At 43.2% G+C, this 19,678-nt stretch overlaps 3 protein-coding genes across 5 annotated transcripts in view; all 3 read right to left on the bottom strand.

The window, feature by feature from the left end:
- Positions 1-2,028, bottom strand: part of tiam2b (TIAM Rac1 associated GEF 2b) — a 47,014-nt gene extending 44,986 nt beyond the window's left edge. Inside the window, exon 1 of one of the 2 annotated variants that reach the window (XM_004561100.6) lies at positions 1,902-2,028. The gene's annotated coding sequence lies outside the window, so the exon portion shown is untranslated. The remainder of the gene's footprint in view (positions 1-1,901) is intronic. The other variant, XM_012921821.5, reaches the window with a different exon arrangement.
- Positions 2,029-2,875: 847 nt separating this feature from the next.
- LOC101466275 (transcription factor E2F6) lies at positions 2,876-11,942 on the bottom strand. Of its 2 annotated transcripts, XM_076874217.1 has the most exons (9): positions 11,684-11,942; positions 8,021-8,305; positions 6,768-6,799; positions 6,628-6,656; positions 6,311-6,497; positions 5,846-6,000; positions 5,331-5,446; positions 5,101-5,260; positions 2,876-3,278 (listed from the first exon to the last, which is right to left on the bottom strand). In XM_076874217.1, exons 1-9 carry the CDS (start codon positions 11,798-11,800, stop codon positions 3,250-3,252), a joined length of 1,110 nt encoding a protein of 369 aa, XP_076730332.1. In that variant the 5' UTR covers positions 11,801-11,942; the 3' UTR covers positions 2,876-3,249. The 2 variants fall into 2 exon arrangements, with proteins under 2 accessions (XP_076730332.1, XP_076730333.1); XM_076874218.1 differs by lacking the exon at positions 8,021-8,305 and having other exon boundaries at positions 11,684-11,939.
- An 888-nt stretch (positions 11,943-12,830) lies between these two features.
- Positions 12,831-18,982, bottom strand: LOC101476350 (NLR family CARD domain-containing protein 3-like). Its single transcript, XM_076874214.1, has 8 exons — positions 18,757-18,982; positions 16,755-18,552; positions 16,485-16,658; positions 16,221-16,394; positions 15,898-16,071; positions 15,611-15,784; positions 15,193-15,239; positions 12,831-15,085 (listed from the first exon to the last, which is right to left on the bottom strand). The coding sequence occupies exons 1-8, from the start codon at positions 18,980-18,982 to the stop codon at positions 14,559-14,561; spliced, it is 3,294 nt and encodes a 1,097-aa protein (XP_076730329.1). The 3' UTR covers positions 12,831-14,558.
- Between the last annotated feature and the right edge of the window lie 696 nt (positions 18,983-19,678).

Genomic DNA, 19,678 nt, shown 5'->3' with positions numbered 1-19,678 from the left:
AGACAGATGCATGTAACTACGACGGTGTTTGCTAGTTCACCTTACATGCATTAATTTAATAACGTGGTTAGCCTACTCAACGTAAATTACACACAAACAACATTAAGCTACTCAAGCAGAGAAGAACGGCTGCTGCTGCCATCATCATCCGTCATCATCTCTGCTATACTGGCAGGGCTAGGGGCCAGGACTCTACTCTTCGGGTTCTTGGGGGATGTTGCTAACTCAGGGTCCGATAACAGGCACCACACCCGCAGTAGATGTGCTCGGTGTGAGGTCTTGCAGCAAGCTATCAAATGCGGTGCATTTCTCGGCTTTTAAAAAACCGTTATGCATCGCCAGGTGTTTCATCAGATTCGAGGTGTTACCTCCTTTGCACAGTATCACAGTATCAGCTTAAAGCACTTGTTGCTGCTGAGTTTGCATATTTTGCTGTGAAGTACAGCCAGACTTTTGACCGCTTCGCCTTGGGCATTTTTAATCTGTAGCTCTGTTCTAAAAGAACGTATGTACCTGGGCCCGCCTACTATCCTTGGAAACGTAAAACGATTGGCTAGAATCTAAAGTGTATCACAGCTCAGGAAAAAAATGCACCGAAATAAAGCACCGAAATGTGCGCTGCTTTACGGTCTGGTTACTACCGTTTATGTCAGAACCAATACTGGTACCCATCCCTAATTATTAGTATATGAAACTAAGTAGTTCCTGGAGGTTGATAACTGATGATGGTTGATGGGATAACAAAGGTTAGTCACACAGGCCAACACCTTGGTCAGTGACTCTCTGGCACCACCGGTAGCTAAAAACCACCACAACCTCATGTGACTGCTAACAAATGAACTTCAAATACCAACCAGCTGCTCTTCAATCTGTAGATAAACTGAAAACAACGCAAACCATAGTTTCTTTAAAGTAGAAGTTGCACCTTTTGAAACTGAGGCACGTCTTTTACTTTGAAGGCGAAGTTTCTTCATGTCCAGTCTGTGTTATAGTTTCATAAGTTTCACTGCTGTTCAGCTGGTAGTTAGTATTTGCAAACACTTTCCTGATTAGTCGCTAGTTTCAAACTTCAAACAGTACAAGATGATGTTGATTTTTTTCATTGTTGATTGCACCATGACACATTCCTTGTTTGTGTAAATATGATTGTGATACACATGGTATCTGTGAACTGCCACCAGGGGGCATTGTCCACCGGAGGCCCTGTCTGAGTGGCTAATGCTGCTTTTTGATTTGTAGTTTAGTTTTGTGCTTTTTCCTCATTGTGAGGATCTCTGCTGTCACTCATCACCCAGTTAAAGCCAAATTTTCAACCAATCAGAAATCTACATACAGTGTCACAGCTGCTTTAGTCAGATCTCCATCTTTTATATACAGACTGTAGTAATAGTGAGCATGCTGTGGAGGACAGAGGAGGTTAGCAGAGGCCCCAAACACATTTTACTCCACAGGCTCACTGGAGAATAATGATCACTAATTATAAGTCATTTAATATTTCAAAGATCCCAAACCACAAGCAGAGAAGAATGCTCTGATGATGCATTTTCCTGCCATCAGTATACCTCAGAGCTGATGGTCACATGTCTGTAAAGTTTCAGTCCAAAGAGGAAACATCTGCTTACAGCTGCTGCTGGAGGAGGACATGCCATGTCTACTCACGTTATGTAACCAGTTTCAGTCTGCAGACACACACACCAACCTCCAGGACCTGCTGCGCACTGTTAGCACTCTGCTCACATTACACAAGCACAAGTCATCTTCTTTAAGGACTGTCCGAGAGAACAGCACACAAAACCTGCAGCTTCTGCTCAAAAACACCACAAAACACTCACTCCTACAGACTCACTGCTGTGGGAGAACACTCCCACACAAACATCAGTAGAGAAAAGACAAAAACTCACCCAAAGTAAAGTCCTGGAATAAAAAGAATTATGTCCGAGGAACGATCCTGGACTTTTCCTCCGCTCTGCTCACATGTTGTGTTTCCGTCCTGACAGCAGGAGGGCGGGGTCCTGCAGCTGGACCACGACCAGCCACACGAAGAGGAGGAAGATGATGTGCTGTAACCAGGCCACCCCTCTCAGACTCAAGTAGATTTCTTAAAGTCAGTTCCACGGTGACCTCTGTGTCCTCTCACCGTCCACACAGCGGGGTGAAGGCTGTTCCCCGAATGTTGTCTTTAAGACAGAAGAAATTAAACTGCAACAAGTCTGACGAGCCTTTGGGACACTCGGAGCTTCATAACTCACACGATCACAAATATGAATGCAACACGTGAGAGTCATTTAAAACATTCTAAAGCTGCAAAAACAAAGCTGAGAGAGAGGAACATGGATTTCTTACTGATGACGTATTTATTTATTTACAGCTGATTGAACTTTTTTATAAACTCGATCAATGCGATCAGAACCAGTTCATTATTAAATGTAATCAGCTCGAAACACGAGATGAAGTGAATACACATTAGGTGTAGTATACTGCCCCCTGCCTGCTGTACCTGTGTATTACTACAAGCAGAAAGCAGCAGGAGCTAGTGGCTCATGCTGACCTGAGACTCCAGACAAAAACAAAATGTGTGGTAAGATAAAAAAGCCGAAGCACAGAACATAAATTCACATTTATTTTTATTATGAAGTTTTTCTTTTTGAACCATTAATATTATGACCATTTGTTAAGTATTTATTTTTATTGGAAATGCTTATGGTATGTTCTAGATTCTAGTTGATGCCACTAAAAACTCCTTTATTATTACTTCTGATTTTCAGCTGTGCACTTCAGGAAATTTTAAAGGGAGGAACAGAGTATTGGGACTTTCTGCTGCTCAACACTTTTGTTGGAGCTTTTTTTTTTCCTCATGAATGAAAACAGGAAGTGATTCACAACTTTAAAGTAAAACTTTATTGGTCCAAGTATATTTGAGGTATTTGTGAGATGAAGAAGTAAACATTTATACATTAAAAACACAAAGCAAAGGACAGAAAGACAAACAGTGAAATACAGGCACTGTGCATCAGACTGAGCTCAGCAGGTTAAAGCCGTTTCATTGGTCCAGATGAAAACTGTTTTTTTCCCTTTTCTGTGCTCAGACTGTTTCCTCTGGTAGGAGGAGCTTGCTGCTGTCATGTTGTCACAGCATCAAGCATGAGTTAAAGTGAGCCACCGTCAGCAGGTACTTCCTCATGTTCTCCCTGTGTGCATTTATCAGACACATGCAGCAACACGCCGGCACCCCTGGAGGTCAGCTGGTGTTCATGGGCTCTCCAGGTCAGTGAGTGACCCTGAAAACAGCAAACACAGAATAACTTCAGAAATGAGACCAGAGACAAGCTGCCAGGTGACACACCCCCCCGTCCCAAATGAGCCAATCAACAGGATTGCAGAGTCATTTTCACTGCAGCTTCAAAGTAACTGGCTGATAGCTGTGTGACGTCTTCATTTTGAGGGACACTGAAGTGAAGATGTTAGTATCTCCATAACAAACACACCAGGAAAAGAAGGCAGGATTCACAGCGACCTCACGTGCTCGCGGTTGGCACTGATGCCAAATAAAGATGGCACGATACCACTTTTTTATGTCCGATACCGATATCATAAATTTGGATATCTGCCGATACCGATATGAATCCGATATAGTGCTTTTTAATCAACAAAACTGTTTTTTAAATATCTTGCTGCATTTTGTATAAGTTCATACTCAAGTTTAAAACAACAACTACACTAAAGCTATTCTGTTATACCTGTATGCAAAAAAAAATATTTCATAGTTCAGCAATACTGATCAATCTAATAAACTTAAACCTACACCATCCTCCCTATTCTGGTATTTTAAAGAGTACTTAGCGTAAATATTAAGCAACCTAACTAATAGGGTTCCAACTCCCAGCAACAACAAAAATAAATAAATAAAAAATAGGGAACCACCCCTCACGCTCCACCTCATGATGCTTAATCGACGTAATCAACCTTAATTTGATGCAGTGTGAAAAAAAATGCACAGAAATCAATTCTTTTTCAAGAAATATTAAATAGATTCAACATCTTTCTTCAACAAAATTGCAGACTGCACAGATGGTACCTTCCCAAAGGAAAAAGTACTATAGCTTACTAGGGTATATATATTAGACTTAATAGTTACTATATACAGTAATTGACTTCTATTCATTTTACATCAAATTAAAACTTTGGGTGTCAGATAATTATTTATTAAAAGCTAGACATTTTAAATGAGAATAAGAAAGAAAAGTATGTCTTTGTGCCCCCTTTTCCCTGTTAGTGCCCTATCGGCCCCCCTGGCTAAACTTTGCTAGATCCGCCCCTGCACAGTTACCAGCGTCAGCTACGTAGAAAAAGATCCTGGAGTAGAAAGTAATATTAAATAAATTCTAACAATAGCTGATCAAGCTTAAACGTGCTGCTGTTGTTCAGCCGCTGGTTTCCTCTTTCTGGTGCAAAATGGGCCAAAAGCAAACTAGAGACACGGACTCGCGACAGAAAAGCCGATCAGCTGATCGTTAAGCAGTTTCATGATTGAAGTAGCAGCAGGAGAGGCAGTCGCTTGTTAAGCTTAACGCAGGAATGCTTTACAAACATTCAGAGATGGACTTACACACTTGCTTTACTTCTCTCGGGATAACTTTGTCGGAGATGAAATGCCGGGTTGCTAGCGAAGCTCCAAATGCTATCCAGACCACGACAGGTCCCGCATGCCACAGCCGCTCTATCACGTGATGCATACTGCTCCGACGTGCTAATGTTCCGAGGTGAGTTACGGCGTGTTGCAAGTTTTGTGAGGTGCTTTCGTGATATTTAATGGATCGGATTACATTTTTTATTTTTCTCCGATATCCGATCCAGTAATTTAGGTCAGTATCGGACCGATACCGATACGTAATATTGGATCGGTCCATCTCTAATGCCAAATGGCCGATTGCTGTTTGTTCGCACGGCAGACAAAAAAAAGTTCTGGACAGATGTGCATGGAAACTTTAACCAGAGGTGGCTGGGGTTTAGTCATTAACCTTTAGAGGTGATTTGGAATTTTTTGACAGATTCTTTTTCAACATCGGAGCCAAAAGAAAAAGCAAGGGTTTCTTTTCATACTTTCGTGCAGCTCCGTCGTCCTGATGCGGCTCTCGTTCAGAGTTAAAAATGAGGTAATCCTCTGCATGGGGTCAGAGGTCACAGCATTGTCAGAGCCAACCTCACAGGTCATCACCAAGATGGGACCTTTCACTGCCTTCAGCCAGAGTTGAACGCTCTCCTAAAGAAACACAGACACACTTATAAATGACTGAGGCAGCAGAGACGTGGCCGTCTGAACTCTGCATCACCTCTGTGGGAGCAGGAACGTCCAGCTTAGTGTCCTCGGGAGCTTTGACAATGATGGCCGTCTGATCCCGGTACACTCCAAGTCGACTGATGTCCTCGAACGTCACATAGGCAAGCGTAAAAAAGGGTTAAAGAAAACTTCTCACTTTAAAGAAAAGAGCAAAAATCTGTAGACTTAAGGCACTTTTATATACCTGATGCTGAGCAATGTGACTGATTCTCAGACTTATTATAGATTTTTCCTGCAGTTTCACTGAACCCAGGATCTCTGCATTATTATTTTCATATTTCTGGAGATGACTCTTTCAGCTAACAAGAAAGAAATCGAGAATGCTAATCCTACTACTTTCTTAAAATACCATAATAATCCAGGAAAATGGGCTCAACAGGAGACCCTGGGCCGGACTCGGCACATGTTTGGAGCTCGGATGAGGAGCTGGAGGACGGTGGCCTGTCGAAAGGCTGACGGCCTCTGAGAGGGGTGACCTCTGACCTCAGTCCCACATGGAAGGATATGAAGAGTTTTCCACGTTGTCCGTAAGGCTGAAAAGCTGCTGGGCACAGCTTCTGATGAAGCCGTCCAGCGCTTCCTCCACCAGCTTCAGCTTCTGAATCTCTCTATGGAACTTCTGCTGGTTCCTCCACAGGAAGCTGGAGATGGAGCTCCAACCTCTGCACACAGAGAAGGTTCATGCTAAAAGAGGAACTACCGACTCCTAACCCGAACTGGAAAAAACATCTTCAGCTGCTCTCACAGTCTCCTTGCAGGCTGCGTTTAACCTGCAATTTAACCTGAAGATGATTAACTTCCCTCCAAACCTGCTGTTTATCAGTGAGAGGCACTCACACAAAAACTGCACTGCAGAACAAACCTGCACAAATTTGACTGGAGGAAAATTAGAATCACATAAAAACTTAATTTATGGAAAAAGATAGTGAGGCAGATCCTAACACATCCATCATGCTCTCGTTCAGGACTCACATCCACTTGATCTTGTGGGCCGACTCTCTCTGGATGAGGCTGATGCCGTCCAGGACCCTGGCGATGGCGTGCACTTGCTGCACGGAGGTCTGCAGGTTCGCTGCCACCTGCCTGATGTCCAGGGAGCCGTCAGGAGCTGCCAGCAGCAGCTCCAGGAAACCGCGAGTCAACGAGCCCAGAGGTTTGCCTGAACACAACGGAGCCGTTTGCTTCACAGTGCCGAGCTTTCACCAAAACTGTGTCTGATTCAGTAACAATCATTCAAAGGTACTGCAGTAGAGTCCAGGATTAGAAATGAGTAGAATACTAAGACTCACCGCGCTTGATGCTCTGCTGGAGGGAAGCACTGCAGAAGAAAAGAAGACTGCATTTGAGACTGTGCTGAACTAACAAGCTGCGAGAGGCAGTTAGAACTTTTTAATTAACAGACAACACAAAACACAGAGACGTAAGTTACCTGATATTGTCGTCCCAATCCCAGCCCGGACCCTGGAAAACAGAAACTATAAAATGAATCAATCGAATCACATTAGAGTCAAGATCAGGGCCAATGTTTCTCACTAGGGCAGCTTTGCATGACTGACATGTTCATCCTCTGCAGCAGCTTTTTTTTTTTTTTTTTTTAGCTCCTATCGCTTTAAAGCTGCACTACTGTACTACTTTTCATTGATTAGCCATCCTCTGGAAGCCTACTGAGGGGCAGTTTATTTATGTGTAAAAGATGATGGCTGAGCAAGAAAAAAATGGAAACCAGATGATTGATGAATGAGCCTCGGCTTTTAATGCTTGACTCATGTTGATGACTTTGAATTTGGCTGGAATAATGGCACCAGTGTGACAGGGCTGCTCATGTGTCGCTCTGCTTTTGTGACCCATGTCATTCATGAAACCAAGTCTCTGTGTCATCGCTGCCACTATAAATGAAATGGTCAGTGAAGCTGAAGTTTCACCAAGGAATTTTTCTCCTGTTTTCCGAACAGCGCACGGATTGTTCCTAAGAATTTTGTGTCTGTCTGAGCGACCCCTGGATCCTGTTGATGCCTGCTTGGTGCCCGTGCACTAATGCTCTTTAACTGCATGCTTCTGGCATGTGATTCTGGTAACCACATTGTTCTGGTCTTGCTTCACCTAACAGCTGCCTTTGACACAGTAGACTACAATAGTCTACTATCTTGATTAAATGATCTAGTGGGCATTGGTGGCACTGCACTTAATTCGTTTAGGTCACACTTAGCAAACAGAACTTTCTCCACCATCCTTCTCGGTTCTGAATTGTCTTCTGCTTCTCTGTCATTAGGCGTCCCACAGGGCTCAATTTTAGGGCCACTTCTGTTTTTGCTGTATTTACTTTAGTTTTTCTTTTAGTTAATTGACCTTTCTAATTTGGTGATTGAGTTGAACCAGATTTATGAAAGAACAGCAGTAAATCTCATTAGAAAGTTTCCGACATACTTTTTATTTCACAGCTTTAAAGATGATTCATTTTCTTAAAATATTAGCTAATTATTATCAGAGAAATGTTTCAGCACACGTCAACACGCTGCTCATTCCTCTTCATGTCCAACTAACAGTGAAGCTGCTGTCATTTTTCTGCACATGTGCTGCGTGTGTGCAGTTTGTCCAAAGCACGCAGCTATCCACAGAGACCTTCAGTTCAACCTCAGCAGTTTCTGAAAAATCACAACTAACCAAATCAGAACAGACTCCCACCTGTTGCTGTGGATTCGGTGCAGTTGGACGTTCCTCTCTAAATTCATCTTCCTCTCTGTCGTTACTGCAGCCTCCGGCGTGCCACTGCTCGTCTTCCTCAGAGGAATCGACCTCCCAGGCACTGAGCAGACCCAGCTGCCCATCCAGGCAAGGGGGCATGAGCGGAATGGCATCACTGGTGACTCCCTTTCTGCAGATATCCTCCGGCAGGAAGTGGTCTTCACAGATTAAAAGGTCCTCTCCAGTGTCCTGCCTGTGCGTCTCCCTCAGGGCGGCCAGCCAAACCTGAGCATAGCCGCCAGAGTTACTGCAGGTCAGTTGGACCTGATCACCCCACATGAGGCACTGCAGGGGAAACTGCACCACACCTCAACACAGTGATTTCATGACCTACACCAAAGTTCTAACGCCTATTTCATCTTTTATTCCATCTGCCTGCTGCCGCACGCCCTCAGAATCACAATAACTCATCTCTAATGAAATTAAAAACCAGCATTATTAGTTCATGGTTTGGTCCATGAACTAATTTGGCAAATTTGGCAAATTTGATCACGCCGCCATCTTCCTCGTGCCAAAATACAAACAAAGGCTGAAACAGGAAGTTCCGGTTCAGAGGAAGGTCGCGCGCTGGACGGATCGATCGGTGGCCGCTTTACAGGACGCACTCGATGACGCACACTGGGGCATGTTCAGAAACAGCTCCGATAATGATGTCAACGTGTTTACGGAAGCGGTTGTGGGATTCATCGGGAAACTAGCGGATGATACCGTGGAGACAAAGACTGTCACAACGTTTCCCAACCAGAAGCCGTGGGTGGATAAAACCATCCGCGACGCTCTGAGATCCCGCACCGCTGCCTACAACACGGGACTCACGACGGGGGACATGGACCCGTACAAAGCCGCGTCATATAACGTGCGGAGGGCGGTGAAAGAGGCGAAGCAGCGCTACGGGAGGAAACTAGAGTCACAACTGCAACAGAGTGACTCTAGGAGCCTGTGGCGGGGACTAAGGACAATAACGGACTATAAAGCACCAACAACCGGTATGACGAACGCGGCCGTGACTCTGGCAGATGAGCTGAACACTTTCTATGCTCGCTTCGAGGCTGCAGCTAAGGACTCCAACAATGCTAGTGCTAGCAGCGCTAACGGCTGCAGACAGGAAGATACTGCCAGCACCGGAAACGTGCTCGTCATCTCCGAGCATGAAGTAAGGAGAGCCTTCAAAAGAGTGAACACCAGGAAAGCAGCAGGACCAGACGGCATCCTAGGTCGTATCCTAAGAGACTGCGCATACCAGCTAGCTCCTGTGTTCACTGAGATATTCAACATCTCTTTATCTCAGTCGGTGATCCCCACATGCTTCAAAGACTCCATCATTGTTCCTGTCCCGAAGAAACCCCACCCTGCTTCTCTCAATGACTATCGCCCTGTAGCCCTCACCTCAGTAGTGATGAAGTGCTTTGAACGCCTGGTCAGAGACTTCATCATTTCTTCACTACCAGACACACTGGACCCACTACAGTTCCACAGACGATGCCATCTCTCATCTCCTCCACACATCACTCACTCACTCACTTGGACACTAGAAGGGGGAATTATGTTAAAATGCTCTTCATAGACTACAGCTCTGCATTTAACACCATAATTCCCTCCACACTCACCACCAAGCTGGAGCATCTGGGACTCAGCTCATCTATGTGTCAGTGGATCTCCAACTTCCTAACTGGCAGACCACAGGCAGTAAGGATGGCGGACATGTCTCAGCCTCCACCACTCTCAGCACTGGAGCCCCCCAGGGGTGTGTCCTGAGCCCCCTGCTGTACTCTTTGTACACATATGACTGTGTGGCCACTACCAGCTCCACCACCATCATCAAGTTTGCTGACGACACCGTCGTGGTGGGCCTGATCTCTGATAACAACGAGACGGCCTACCTGAAGGAGATTAGGAATCTGGAGAACTGGTGCCAGAGGAACAACCTCCTTCTAAACGTCAGTAAGACAAAGGAGCTGATAGTGGACTTCAGCACTAAGCAGGAGAGGAACTACCAGACCCCCGTCATCAACGAGTGCCCAGTGGAGAGAGTGGACAGCTTCAAATACCTCGGAGTTCACATCACGCAGGACCTGTCATGGTCCTGTCACATCAACACCGTGGTGAAAAAGGCCCGTCAGCGTCTCTACCACCTCAGACGCTTGAGAGACTTCCAACTGCCCTCCAAGGTGCTCGGGAACTTTTACTCGTGCACCATAGAGAGCATCCTGACGGGAAACATCTTAACCTGGTTCGGGAACAGCACCATGCAGGACAGACGAGCTCTACAGAGGGTTGTGCGATCAGCTGAGCGCACCATCCGCTCCGAGCTCCCTGACTTGCACTCAATCTACAGCAGGCGGTGCTGGACCAAGGCCAGGAAGATCGTGAAGGACCTCAGCCATCCCAACAACAGACTGTTCTCTCTGTTGAGGTCAGGAAAGCGATTCCGCTCCCTGAAGACCAACACAGAGAGACTGAGGAGGAGCTTCTTCCCGCAGGCGATACGGTTTCTCAATCACACCACCACACAGTACTGACCCACACATACAGTTCTTACACACACACACTGGACATTCTGGACATTGTTTTCACTTCATCACTTAAATCACTTTAAGCATATCTGCACTGTACAAGACATAATGTGGATTGCACAACACTGGACATTATATTCTTCATTTCCAGTTAATACTTGTACAGCTGCTGTTATTGTGTATATATTTATTTATATTTCTTCATACATTCTTATATAGTTCTATATTGTGTATTTTGTTGTACAGTTATTTTATTTTCAACTTTAATTTATATATTTTATCTTATTCTTTCCCAGTTAAATTTACCCTTCATTCTAATTTGTGTTGTACAGTTATTTCATTTTTAACCTTAATTTATATTTTATTCCTTCCTAGTTAAATTTACCCTTTTTAATTCTTCATATTAATTTCCTATCTTATGATTTTGCCTTTTCCTTTTTTGTTTTCTTTAGGTCACGAGCAGTTGTCCAAGCATTTCACTACATATCGTACTGTGTATGATTGTGTACGTGACAAATAAAATTTGAATTTGAATTTTTAATCAGTGTTTCATGAGAGCAAACAGCAACGGTTGCTTTTTGGTTGATTTTTTTATGTTTTAGCTTATGTGAAGCACTTTGTGATTTTTATCTTGAAAGGTGCTATTTAAATAAAATTTTACTCACTTACTTACTTTTACTTGCTGACGTCACTCAGTTTGGTTTTCATGTGTTTTTAAAAAAAGTTTCCAAACCATTTCTTTACTTTAAAACTAAAAACAAAGACGTAATAACGTGAGCCTGGGAATGTTTGCAAACTGAGTTTGAAAACTCAGTCAGTCAGTCTGCCCCAGGGCAGCTGTGGCCACAGCTGTAGCTTGCGTCCACCAGTGTGTGAATGTGAGAGTGAATGAATAGTGGAATTGTACAGCGCTTTGAGGTTCTCGAAAAGCGCTATATACATGCAATCCATTAAAACATTTTCATGGTTTAGAAGGAAAGGTTTGGAAAAGTCTTTGAATGTTTTGGAAATTTTTTCAGGATAATAAAATACTTTTTTCAAAGTAAACCTCCTTCATACAAAGCCAGCGGACACACAGCGGAGCTCGTACCTGGACCCGAGTCGGGTCTTTGGGGAAGCTGAAGAACCTCTTGGGGGGTGGCTGGAAGGCCCCCCGGGTGTAGTGAGCTACGCGGTTCGGACACCCAGAAACCACACACTTCACCATGCTAACCGCCTCTCCAACTGCATCCGGGATCTGTTTGTTACCGGTAAGACTCACAATCCGGACTTAACCCACGTACACCCGCCGCGTGCCGTTTGTTTATGTCTCGTGTCACCGGAAAAACACGTGCATGACCCGGATGTATAAATGCGGAAGAAGGTAAAGTAAAGAGACACGCCCCCTCTTCCTGCGCAGATTATAAAGCAGAGATTTAGAGTTTAAGACCGACGGAGACAAACTCCCCAGAGGTCTCCGAGCACAGTGTACATGGCTTCAGTGCTGGATCAGTGGGACAAGTAGGTCCAGATCGCAAGAACAAAGTATGTTTCCTTCTTAAAGTTAATGAGCCTGAACTTCAGAAGCCTAAATACTGAGGTTAGATTTGGATGTTTGGAGTTTTTACAGGGTGGGGTTGCTAGCCCCACGCCCAACCCTCCTCCTTTATCATCCGGGCTTGGGACCGGCAATGGCAGAGTTATGGAGATCACTAGCTGCCCGATGCGCCGCCCGGCATAGGAGGAACCAAGTGCTAAGATTTGGATGATCCTCCGTGTTTTCTGTGACAGTGAGACTGAAACTCTGGATCAGCCGAATCTTCCTGTGATTTTGGATCAATATTCAGTGCATTCCACAGTGACGGCTTCTGGCCGTGAAAATAGTCTGGAAGTTATGTGACCTAAATCTGAACAGTTTTATCTCCTAAAAAAATAAAGTTTCACATGACAGGAATCATAGGAAAGCCTTCTAGGTTAGTTTCTTTAGTTTTACATGAGTCTGAGATGAGCCCTTCTCCGAGGGACAGCTCATAATTGAGTTTGATTTTATTGCTCTATTTGTTTATACTTTAAAAATACATCTATACACACCTGTCAGCATCAGCTATTGTCCCTCTGACAGATCCATTTTAGAAAATGAGACATCTTCAGCATGGAGACCTATGGTTGATTCCTGGGCCACAGGCAGGAGACGGGGGAGAAGTCAAGGTACAGAGTAGGGAAAAAGAAAAGCCAGAGTCCATCCCACTAATGCTTTATTAATGTCTCACAGGCATAAAAGTGTCCAATATTTTTTAATGGAACTACTTTAAATTAAAACAACAGGCTGTGCATTTTTAAAATTTCACAGTGAGAAAGAATGAAGGGCAGATCACGTAAAATGACAAAAATAAAAATTCAATTTAATTCAGTTCACTTTTATTTATATAGCACCGAATCACAGCAACAGCTGCCCCAGGGTGCTTGATAATGTAAGGCAAAGACCCTACAACAATGCAGATAAAATGCCAACAATTTACGAGCAAGCACTTTGGCGGCAGTGGGAAGGAAATGCTTGCTTTTAACAGGAAGAAACAGGCTCGCAGAGGGGCGGCCATCTGCTGCAGCCAGTTGGGGGTGAGGAGAGAGAATAATGTATAAAAAATAAGGGACACTCTCATCATGGCCGGGGTTTGGCTGCTTCTTTTATGTGTTCAAGGTTAAAAACAATTATGCAAAGTGTACGTGTCCTTGATTATAGCTCCTCCTACAAGTGTCCTCTGTCGTCCTGAAACATTTTACGATTCACAGACTGGAGGACACAGGGACAGTGTCTATAACAGTAAAATTAACATAAAAAAACAATAAAGCACTTTTCAAAATCAGTCATAAATCACATAGAAGTGCATTTATTGCTGCAGGTCTCTAAGTAAAGACAACTCACAGAGTGGGAGTGGACCAACACAAAGGTATCTGCACTTTGATGCTTCCTTTACAAGAGGATACACTAATATACCTTTTGGAAAAGAAAACAAATCCCACAATTCAAAGTGTTAAGTGCTTATTTGGATTTTAACGAATGAATTCGACTTCAGTAATAGAAAAGCTGGATAGCGACAGATGTCACACTGTTACATCTCTGCAGCAAAGAGAAAAAAAATGAGAGTGAATAATATAAACATGATAAATTGGATACATCCTCCCTCTGTGTGATGGTTGCCATTATTGCAATGCTGTGTGGACTGTGTGGCAGCTGAAGGCTCTCACAACAACGGGTAGTGTAGAAACAATGGCAGACTTTAAAAAAGGCTCACATTTCTCTAACGGAAGCAGGTACCTCTAATAAGCATCTGTGCTGATGCACAAAAAAACCTGGTCTCACAGAAATAGATCTCCTAACACTGTTTTAATGTTACAATGTCAGAGCCACGTTAGAGTCAGTTGTGAAGTCTGTAGTAGTGCACACATGAATTATTTCATGTGAGCTAGCAGTATTGAATAATTATGTCTGTCAGTGATGAATCATTGATTTTTGATTTTTAAACTTTTTCAGTCAAAGGTAACTCTGATGCTTAACCCTCACCAAACCAAACAGACACTTAAACAGACATATCACTGATGTCATTGATGTGTCTGTTTAGGTGAAGAATTTGTTGTAGTTCAAGATTCATTCAGCTTTTTTGGTACGTCGTATGTAAGGTCATGGTATGTTGTCATCTATTATTATCTATTGCCTGCCTTTTATTATTGTTTTATTTTAAAATTTGTGTTTTGACTATTAGTTCCTGAAGATTAATACTTTTACAATGACCATCTTCTTTTTGATTGCTAGATGTTAGTAATGGTAAGACTACTTCTAGTAATTTCCTCTTATCTAAGATATGCAGTTAGTGTTGAGCTGGTCTTCCAGCGTCGATACAGAAGATGACAGAGCGCAAGTGGAAACCCAAGTGAACCATCATGCATCATCAACATTATCTGAAGCTGCGGTCATTTCCCACAGACTCTTACACAGAACACAGAGACACTGAGGAGTCATATGACCTAAGTCTAAACCCAGCGTACAGACTTTCAGTGAATGTGGTGCTGAAGGTGTGGAGGTGAATCAGAGTGTCAGAGGAGACTGTATAGAAAGACAGAGTGCCAGCAGGACAGTCCACATACACCCCTACTCTGCTCTTGATGAGGGAGGAGGAGATGGATGTTTCCCGGTTATTGTGCCACACAGAGTAACCACCATCAGAGCAGCTCAGACTCCAGGACTGATCATTCCAGCCAAACCTGCAGTCGGTCCTATCTGCTTTTCTACTGATTCCTCTGTAACTTACTGCTATAAAGACCCCCCCACTCCACTCGACCTCCCAGTAACAGCGACCAGTTAGAGCATTTCTACACAGCAGCTGAGAGCAGGTATCAAATCTGTCTGGATGATCAGGATACGACTGTTCCGCTCCCACTATCACCTTCCTGTTGTTGTTAGCAAGTTTGAGCTTCCTGTTTACTGAGTTTGTGTCCAGTTCAAGTTCAAAGAAATCTGATGGAAGAAGAGAGGAGACATAATAATAACTAACAAAAATATCATTTAAAGATAGGGTTTAAAGACAAACTGACAGGTGGCTTTTTTTCAGCAGTCAAACTTACACTTCCTAACATCAGGTTTCAACCTGTGTGCTCCACCATGCTCCACCCTGGATGAAAGAAGAGTTGGGATGACCATCAGATCCATCATGAACATAAAGATTGATTTAACAGACATCTGTACCCTGACCTCAGTTTCCATTTTACATTTTTTTGAAACCTGCTTGTGTTGCTTATAACCGTATCATGATAATAATCCAGTGTATTTCACTGGATTATTGACAAAGTTCACAAAAGAATACTCTGCATTATAGATGCATGTTGCACATAATTATGACCATTAACCAATCTATTCAGAAGAAATATATTACACAAAAAATGTGAAAAGTATAAACTTCTTATGTGATGTAGATTCATTCTTCGGAAACCTCTGTGGTTCATCTGTGAAAAGAAATTTTAAGATCTTGTCATATTCCTGTACCTGAGAACATCAAGTCTCCAGTGTGAATCCTTTACTCCAGCCCATAGCTGTTCCACTCCTAAGTGTCCTGGATGATTGTAACTCAGATCCAGCTCTCTCAGATGAGACGGGTTAGAACTAAGAGCTGAGGCCAGAGAAGCAAACCCTTCGTCTGTTACCAGACAACCTGATAGACTAGAGTTAGTAAAAACAAAATTCAAGCAGAAAGTAAAGAAAAACCTACACTTATTGACCATCTGCACCATTGGATGAACATTAAGATTGATTTAAGACAGTTGTATTCTGACCTCAGAGTTTCCATTTTACAGTGTGGACTTTTTAGTCCAGCGGAAAGCAGCTTGACTCCTAAATCCAGCAGATTGTTGTTGCTCAGGTCCAGATTTCGTAGATGAGAATGATTGGAGCTAATAGCTGAAGCTAAACAACCACAGCCTTCATTTGTGACCTGACAACCTGACAAACTGGATAAATAGAGGTCATGAAGTTAAAAACAAAGAATAAAACAAACAAAAAAAAAAACAACCCAACAAAAACAACAAAAAACAGATGTTGGCCACCCATTTCAACATTTGGACATTTTCACACGAGCATTAGTTGGCTATATTCTGACCTCAGAGATTCAATTTTACAGTGAGGACTCTCAAGTGCCATCGAAAGCTGCTGTACTCCAAAATCTTTGAGATTGTTGTTGCTTAGCTCAAGCTTTCTCAAATGGGATGAGTTGGAACGAAGAGCTGAGGCCAAAGGAGCGCAACCTTTTTCTGTTACCAGACAACCTGACAGACTGAGATTGAATCATGATTAAATCACACAACATTAAAGAAAAACCTTTAAAATAAGTCAAAATCTAAACATTAATTAATTGTATCCTTACCGGAGTGTTTCTAGTTTGCAGTGAAGACTCTGCAGTCCATCAGATAGCGGCTTCAATCCGGAATCCTTCAGGTTGTTGTTACTTAGGTCCAACTCTCTGAGACCAGAAGGCTGAGAGCTAAAAACTGAAGATAGAGTTTCACAGCTTCTCTCTGAAAGGTTGCATCTGTTGAGCCTGGGGAACAATTGCCAATGAAGACAAAGTGATTTATTTAGGTCATACAAAATAAAAAATATCCAATTTCCTTGACCTATTCACAGATCCACCTACAGAGCTCTGTTGGAAGCTTTGATGACTGGCAGGAGATTTACAAGAGCCTCATCTGAAGCAGAGTATTTCTTCAGATCAAACACTTCAAGTTCTTTTTCAGAAGACAATAAGATGAAGACCAGAGCTGACCACTGAGAAGGAGACAATTTTTCTGTGGGGAGACGTCCTGAACTCAGGGACTTTTGGATCTCCTCCACTAGAGAATGATCATTCAGCTCATTGAGACAGTGGAACAGATTGATGCTTTTCTCTGCAGACAGATTCTCACTGATCTTCTTGATGTATTGGGCTGTTTCCTGATTGGTTTGTGAGCTACTTCCTGTCTGTCTCAGTAGACCCTGTAAAAGAGTCTGATTTGTTTGCAGGGAAAGACCCAGGAGGAAGCGCAGGAGCAAGTCCAGGTGACCTTTTGGACTCTTTAGGGCTTTGTCCACAGCACTCTCATGGAGATGTTTGAGTTTAGATTTGGGTCTTACTTTAGACAGCAGAGATGTTGTTTGTTGTTCTCTCAGCAGGTTGACTCCAGAGTTGATGAAGGTCAGATGGACATGAAGAGCAGCCAGAAACTCCTGAACACTCAGATGGATGAAGCAGAACACCTTGTCCTGGTACAGTCCTCTCTCCTCTTTAAAGATCTGTGTGAACACTCCTGAGTACACTGAGGCTGCCGTGATATTGATGCCACACTCTATCAGGTCTGATTCATAGAAGATCAGGTTTCCTTTCTGCAGCTGATCAAAAGCCATTTTCCCTAGAGACTTGATCATCTTCCGACTCTTTTTATTCCAGTGTGGATCTGTTTCAGCTCCTTCTTCATACTTCACATTATTCACTTTGGCCTGAACCACCAGGAAGTGGATGTACATCTCAGTCAGGGTCTTGGGTAGCTGTCCTCCCTCTCTGGTTTTTAGCACATCCTCAAGAACTGTAGCAGTGATCCAGCAGAAGACTGGGATGTGGCACATGATATGCAGGCTTCGTGATGTCTTGATGTGGGAGATGATCCTGTTTGATTTTTCTTCATCTCTGAATCTCTTCCTAAAGTACTCCTCCTTCTGTGGGTCAGTGAATCCTCTGACCTCTGTCACCATGTCAACACAGTCAGGAGGGATCTGACTGGCTGCTGCTGGTCTTGTGGTTATCCAGATGCGTGCAGAAGGAAGCAGGTTCCTCCTGATGAGGTTTATCAGCAGCACATCCACTGAGGTGGACTCTGTAACATCAGTCAGGGTCTCAGTTTTGTGGAAGTCCAGAGGAAGTCGACACTCATCCAGACCATCAAAGATGAACAAAACCTGGAAGTCTTCAAAGCTGCCGCTATCTTCTTCTTTGGATTCAGGAAAGAAGTGATGAACAAGTTCCACCAAGCTGAACTTTTTCTCTTTCAGCACATTCAGCTCTCTGAAAGTGAATGGAAACATGAACTGGATGTCCTGGTTGGATTTGTCTTCAGCCCAGTCCAAAGTGAACTTCTGTGTTAGGACTGTTTTCCCAATTCCAGCCACTCCACTTGTCAGCACTGTTCTGATTGGCTTATCTTTAACAGGTGAGATTTTAAAGATGTCTTCTTGTCTGATTGTTGTTTCTGGTCTGTCTGATTTCCTGGATGCTGTTTCGATCTGTCTGACCTCATGTTCATTATTAACCTGTGCAGTCCCTCCCTCTGTGATGTAGAGCTCTGTGTAGATCTGATTCAGAAGAGTTGCATTTCCTGCTTTAGCAATTCCCTCAAAAACACACTGGAACCTGTTCTTTAGGTTAGCCTTGACTTGACGCTGGCACTTTGCAGTCTGAATTCCTACAAAATAAAAACAATGACAAGTTAATAAAGCTTAATAAAAGGTCAACTTCTTTTTTTTTAAACACACTCCATTAAATCTATTCTGCCAGAAAACTTCATAGATGTGATGGAGATGCGTAGAATCTATACAAACAGAGTTTGAAATGTCAACTTTTTCTGTTGCTTCTTTTTCTGCTTTCCATTGTGTTAAAATTCTCTTACTGCACTGCAGACGGTCAGCCAACTCTTGCTGCTTCATTCGCTTCAGGAAATCCACTGTAATTCTCAGAAATGACTCGCTGGTACTCTTCCTCTCCTCCTCGTCAGATTCCAACACCTCCTCATTTTCCTTCAGATTCTCTGCATTTTTGGGGTAACCTGGACTCAGAATGTTCTGGATCTTTTTCAGCTCATTCTTCACAAAACTGAAAATGTTTTCCTCCAACATCTGGAACCCAGAAAAAGGTTGTTTAACTTCAGTTGAGACTGACGAGAAATGTACGCCTTTGTAATAATACACTACAGTTAATGTGCCAGAATTTATTCATTGCTTCCATTCATCCTCCCTCTTCCGCTTATCTGAGTCACAGAGGAGCTGGAGCTGATTCCATGAGGTGAGAGGCAGTGTGCGCCTTGATCCAGGGCTAACTCAGAGAGACAGATAACATTCACACCTATTGGCAATTTAGAATCAAATTAACCTAACCCCAACAACTGCATGTCTTTGAACTGTGGGAGAAAGCCAGAGCACCTAGAGACAAACACAGGGAAAACTTTACACAGAAAGCCGCTGGCCAGATGGTGGAACAGTGCTACCACCACACTGAACTGCTGAAGTTATAATAAAAATAAAATCAAATAAATTATTTATATTTATATACAGGCATAACTAAACAATGTACCCAGTTGTCACGGCATGGGTCTAGGGGTCCAAGGCTCATGTGTTTATTGTGTTCTGCTATCTCTCTCCTGTTACTCAGTCTCTCTGTGTGTGTTTGTGTGTGTGTTATTTACATCCGCGTAAATAACATACACACGTTTTGGTTTGCTGGAGGAATTATTCCTGAGCTGGAGGCAGCCACACCTGCTGTTCGATATCCGTGGCCAGCTGATTACCGTTGTCAGGAGCACTGGCTTTAAGAGG

The sequence above is a fragment of the Maylandia zebra genome, linkage group LG15, assembly GCF_041146795.1.
Source record: "Maylandia zebra isolate NMK-2024a linkage group LG15, Mzebra_GT3a, whole genome shotgun sequence".
In the NCBI taxonomy this organism is placed as follows: domain Eukaryota; kingdom Metazoa; phylum Chordata; class Actinopteri; order Cichliformes; family Cichlidae; genus Maylandia; species Maylandia zebra.
Note: the sequence above shows the minus strand (reverse complement) of the source record. Positions and strands in the feature narration are given on the sequence as shown.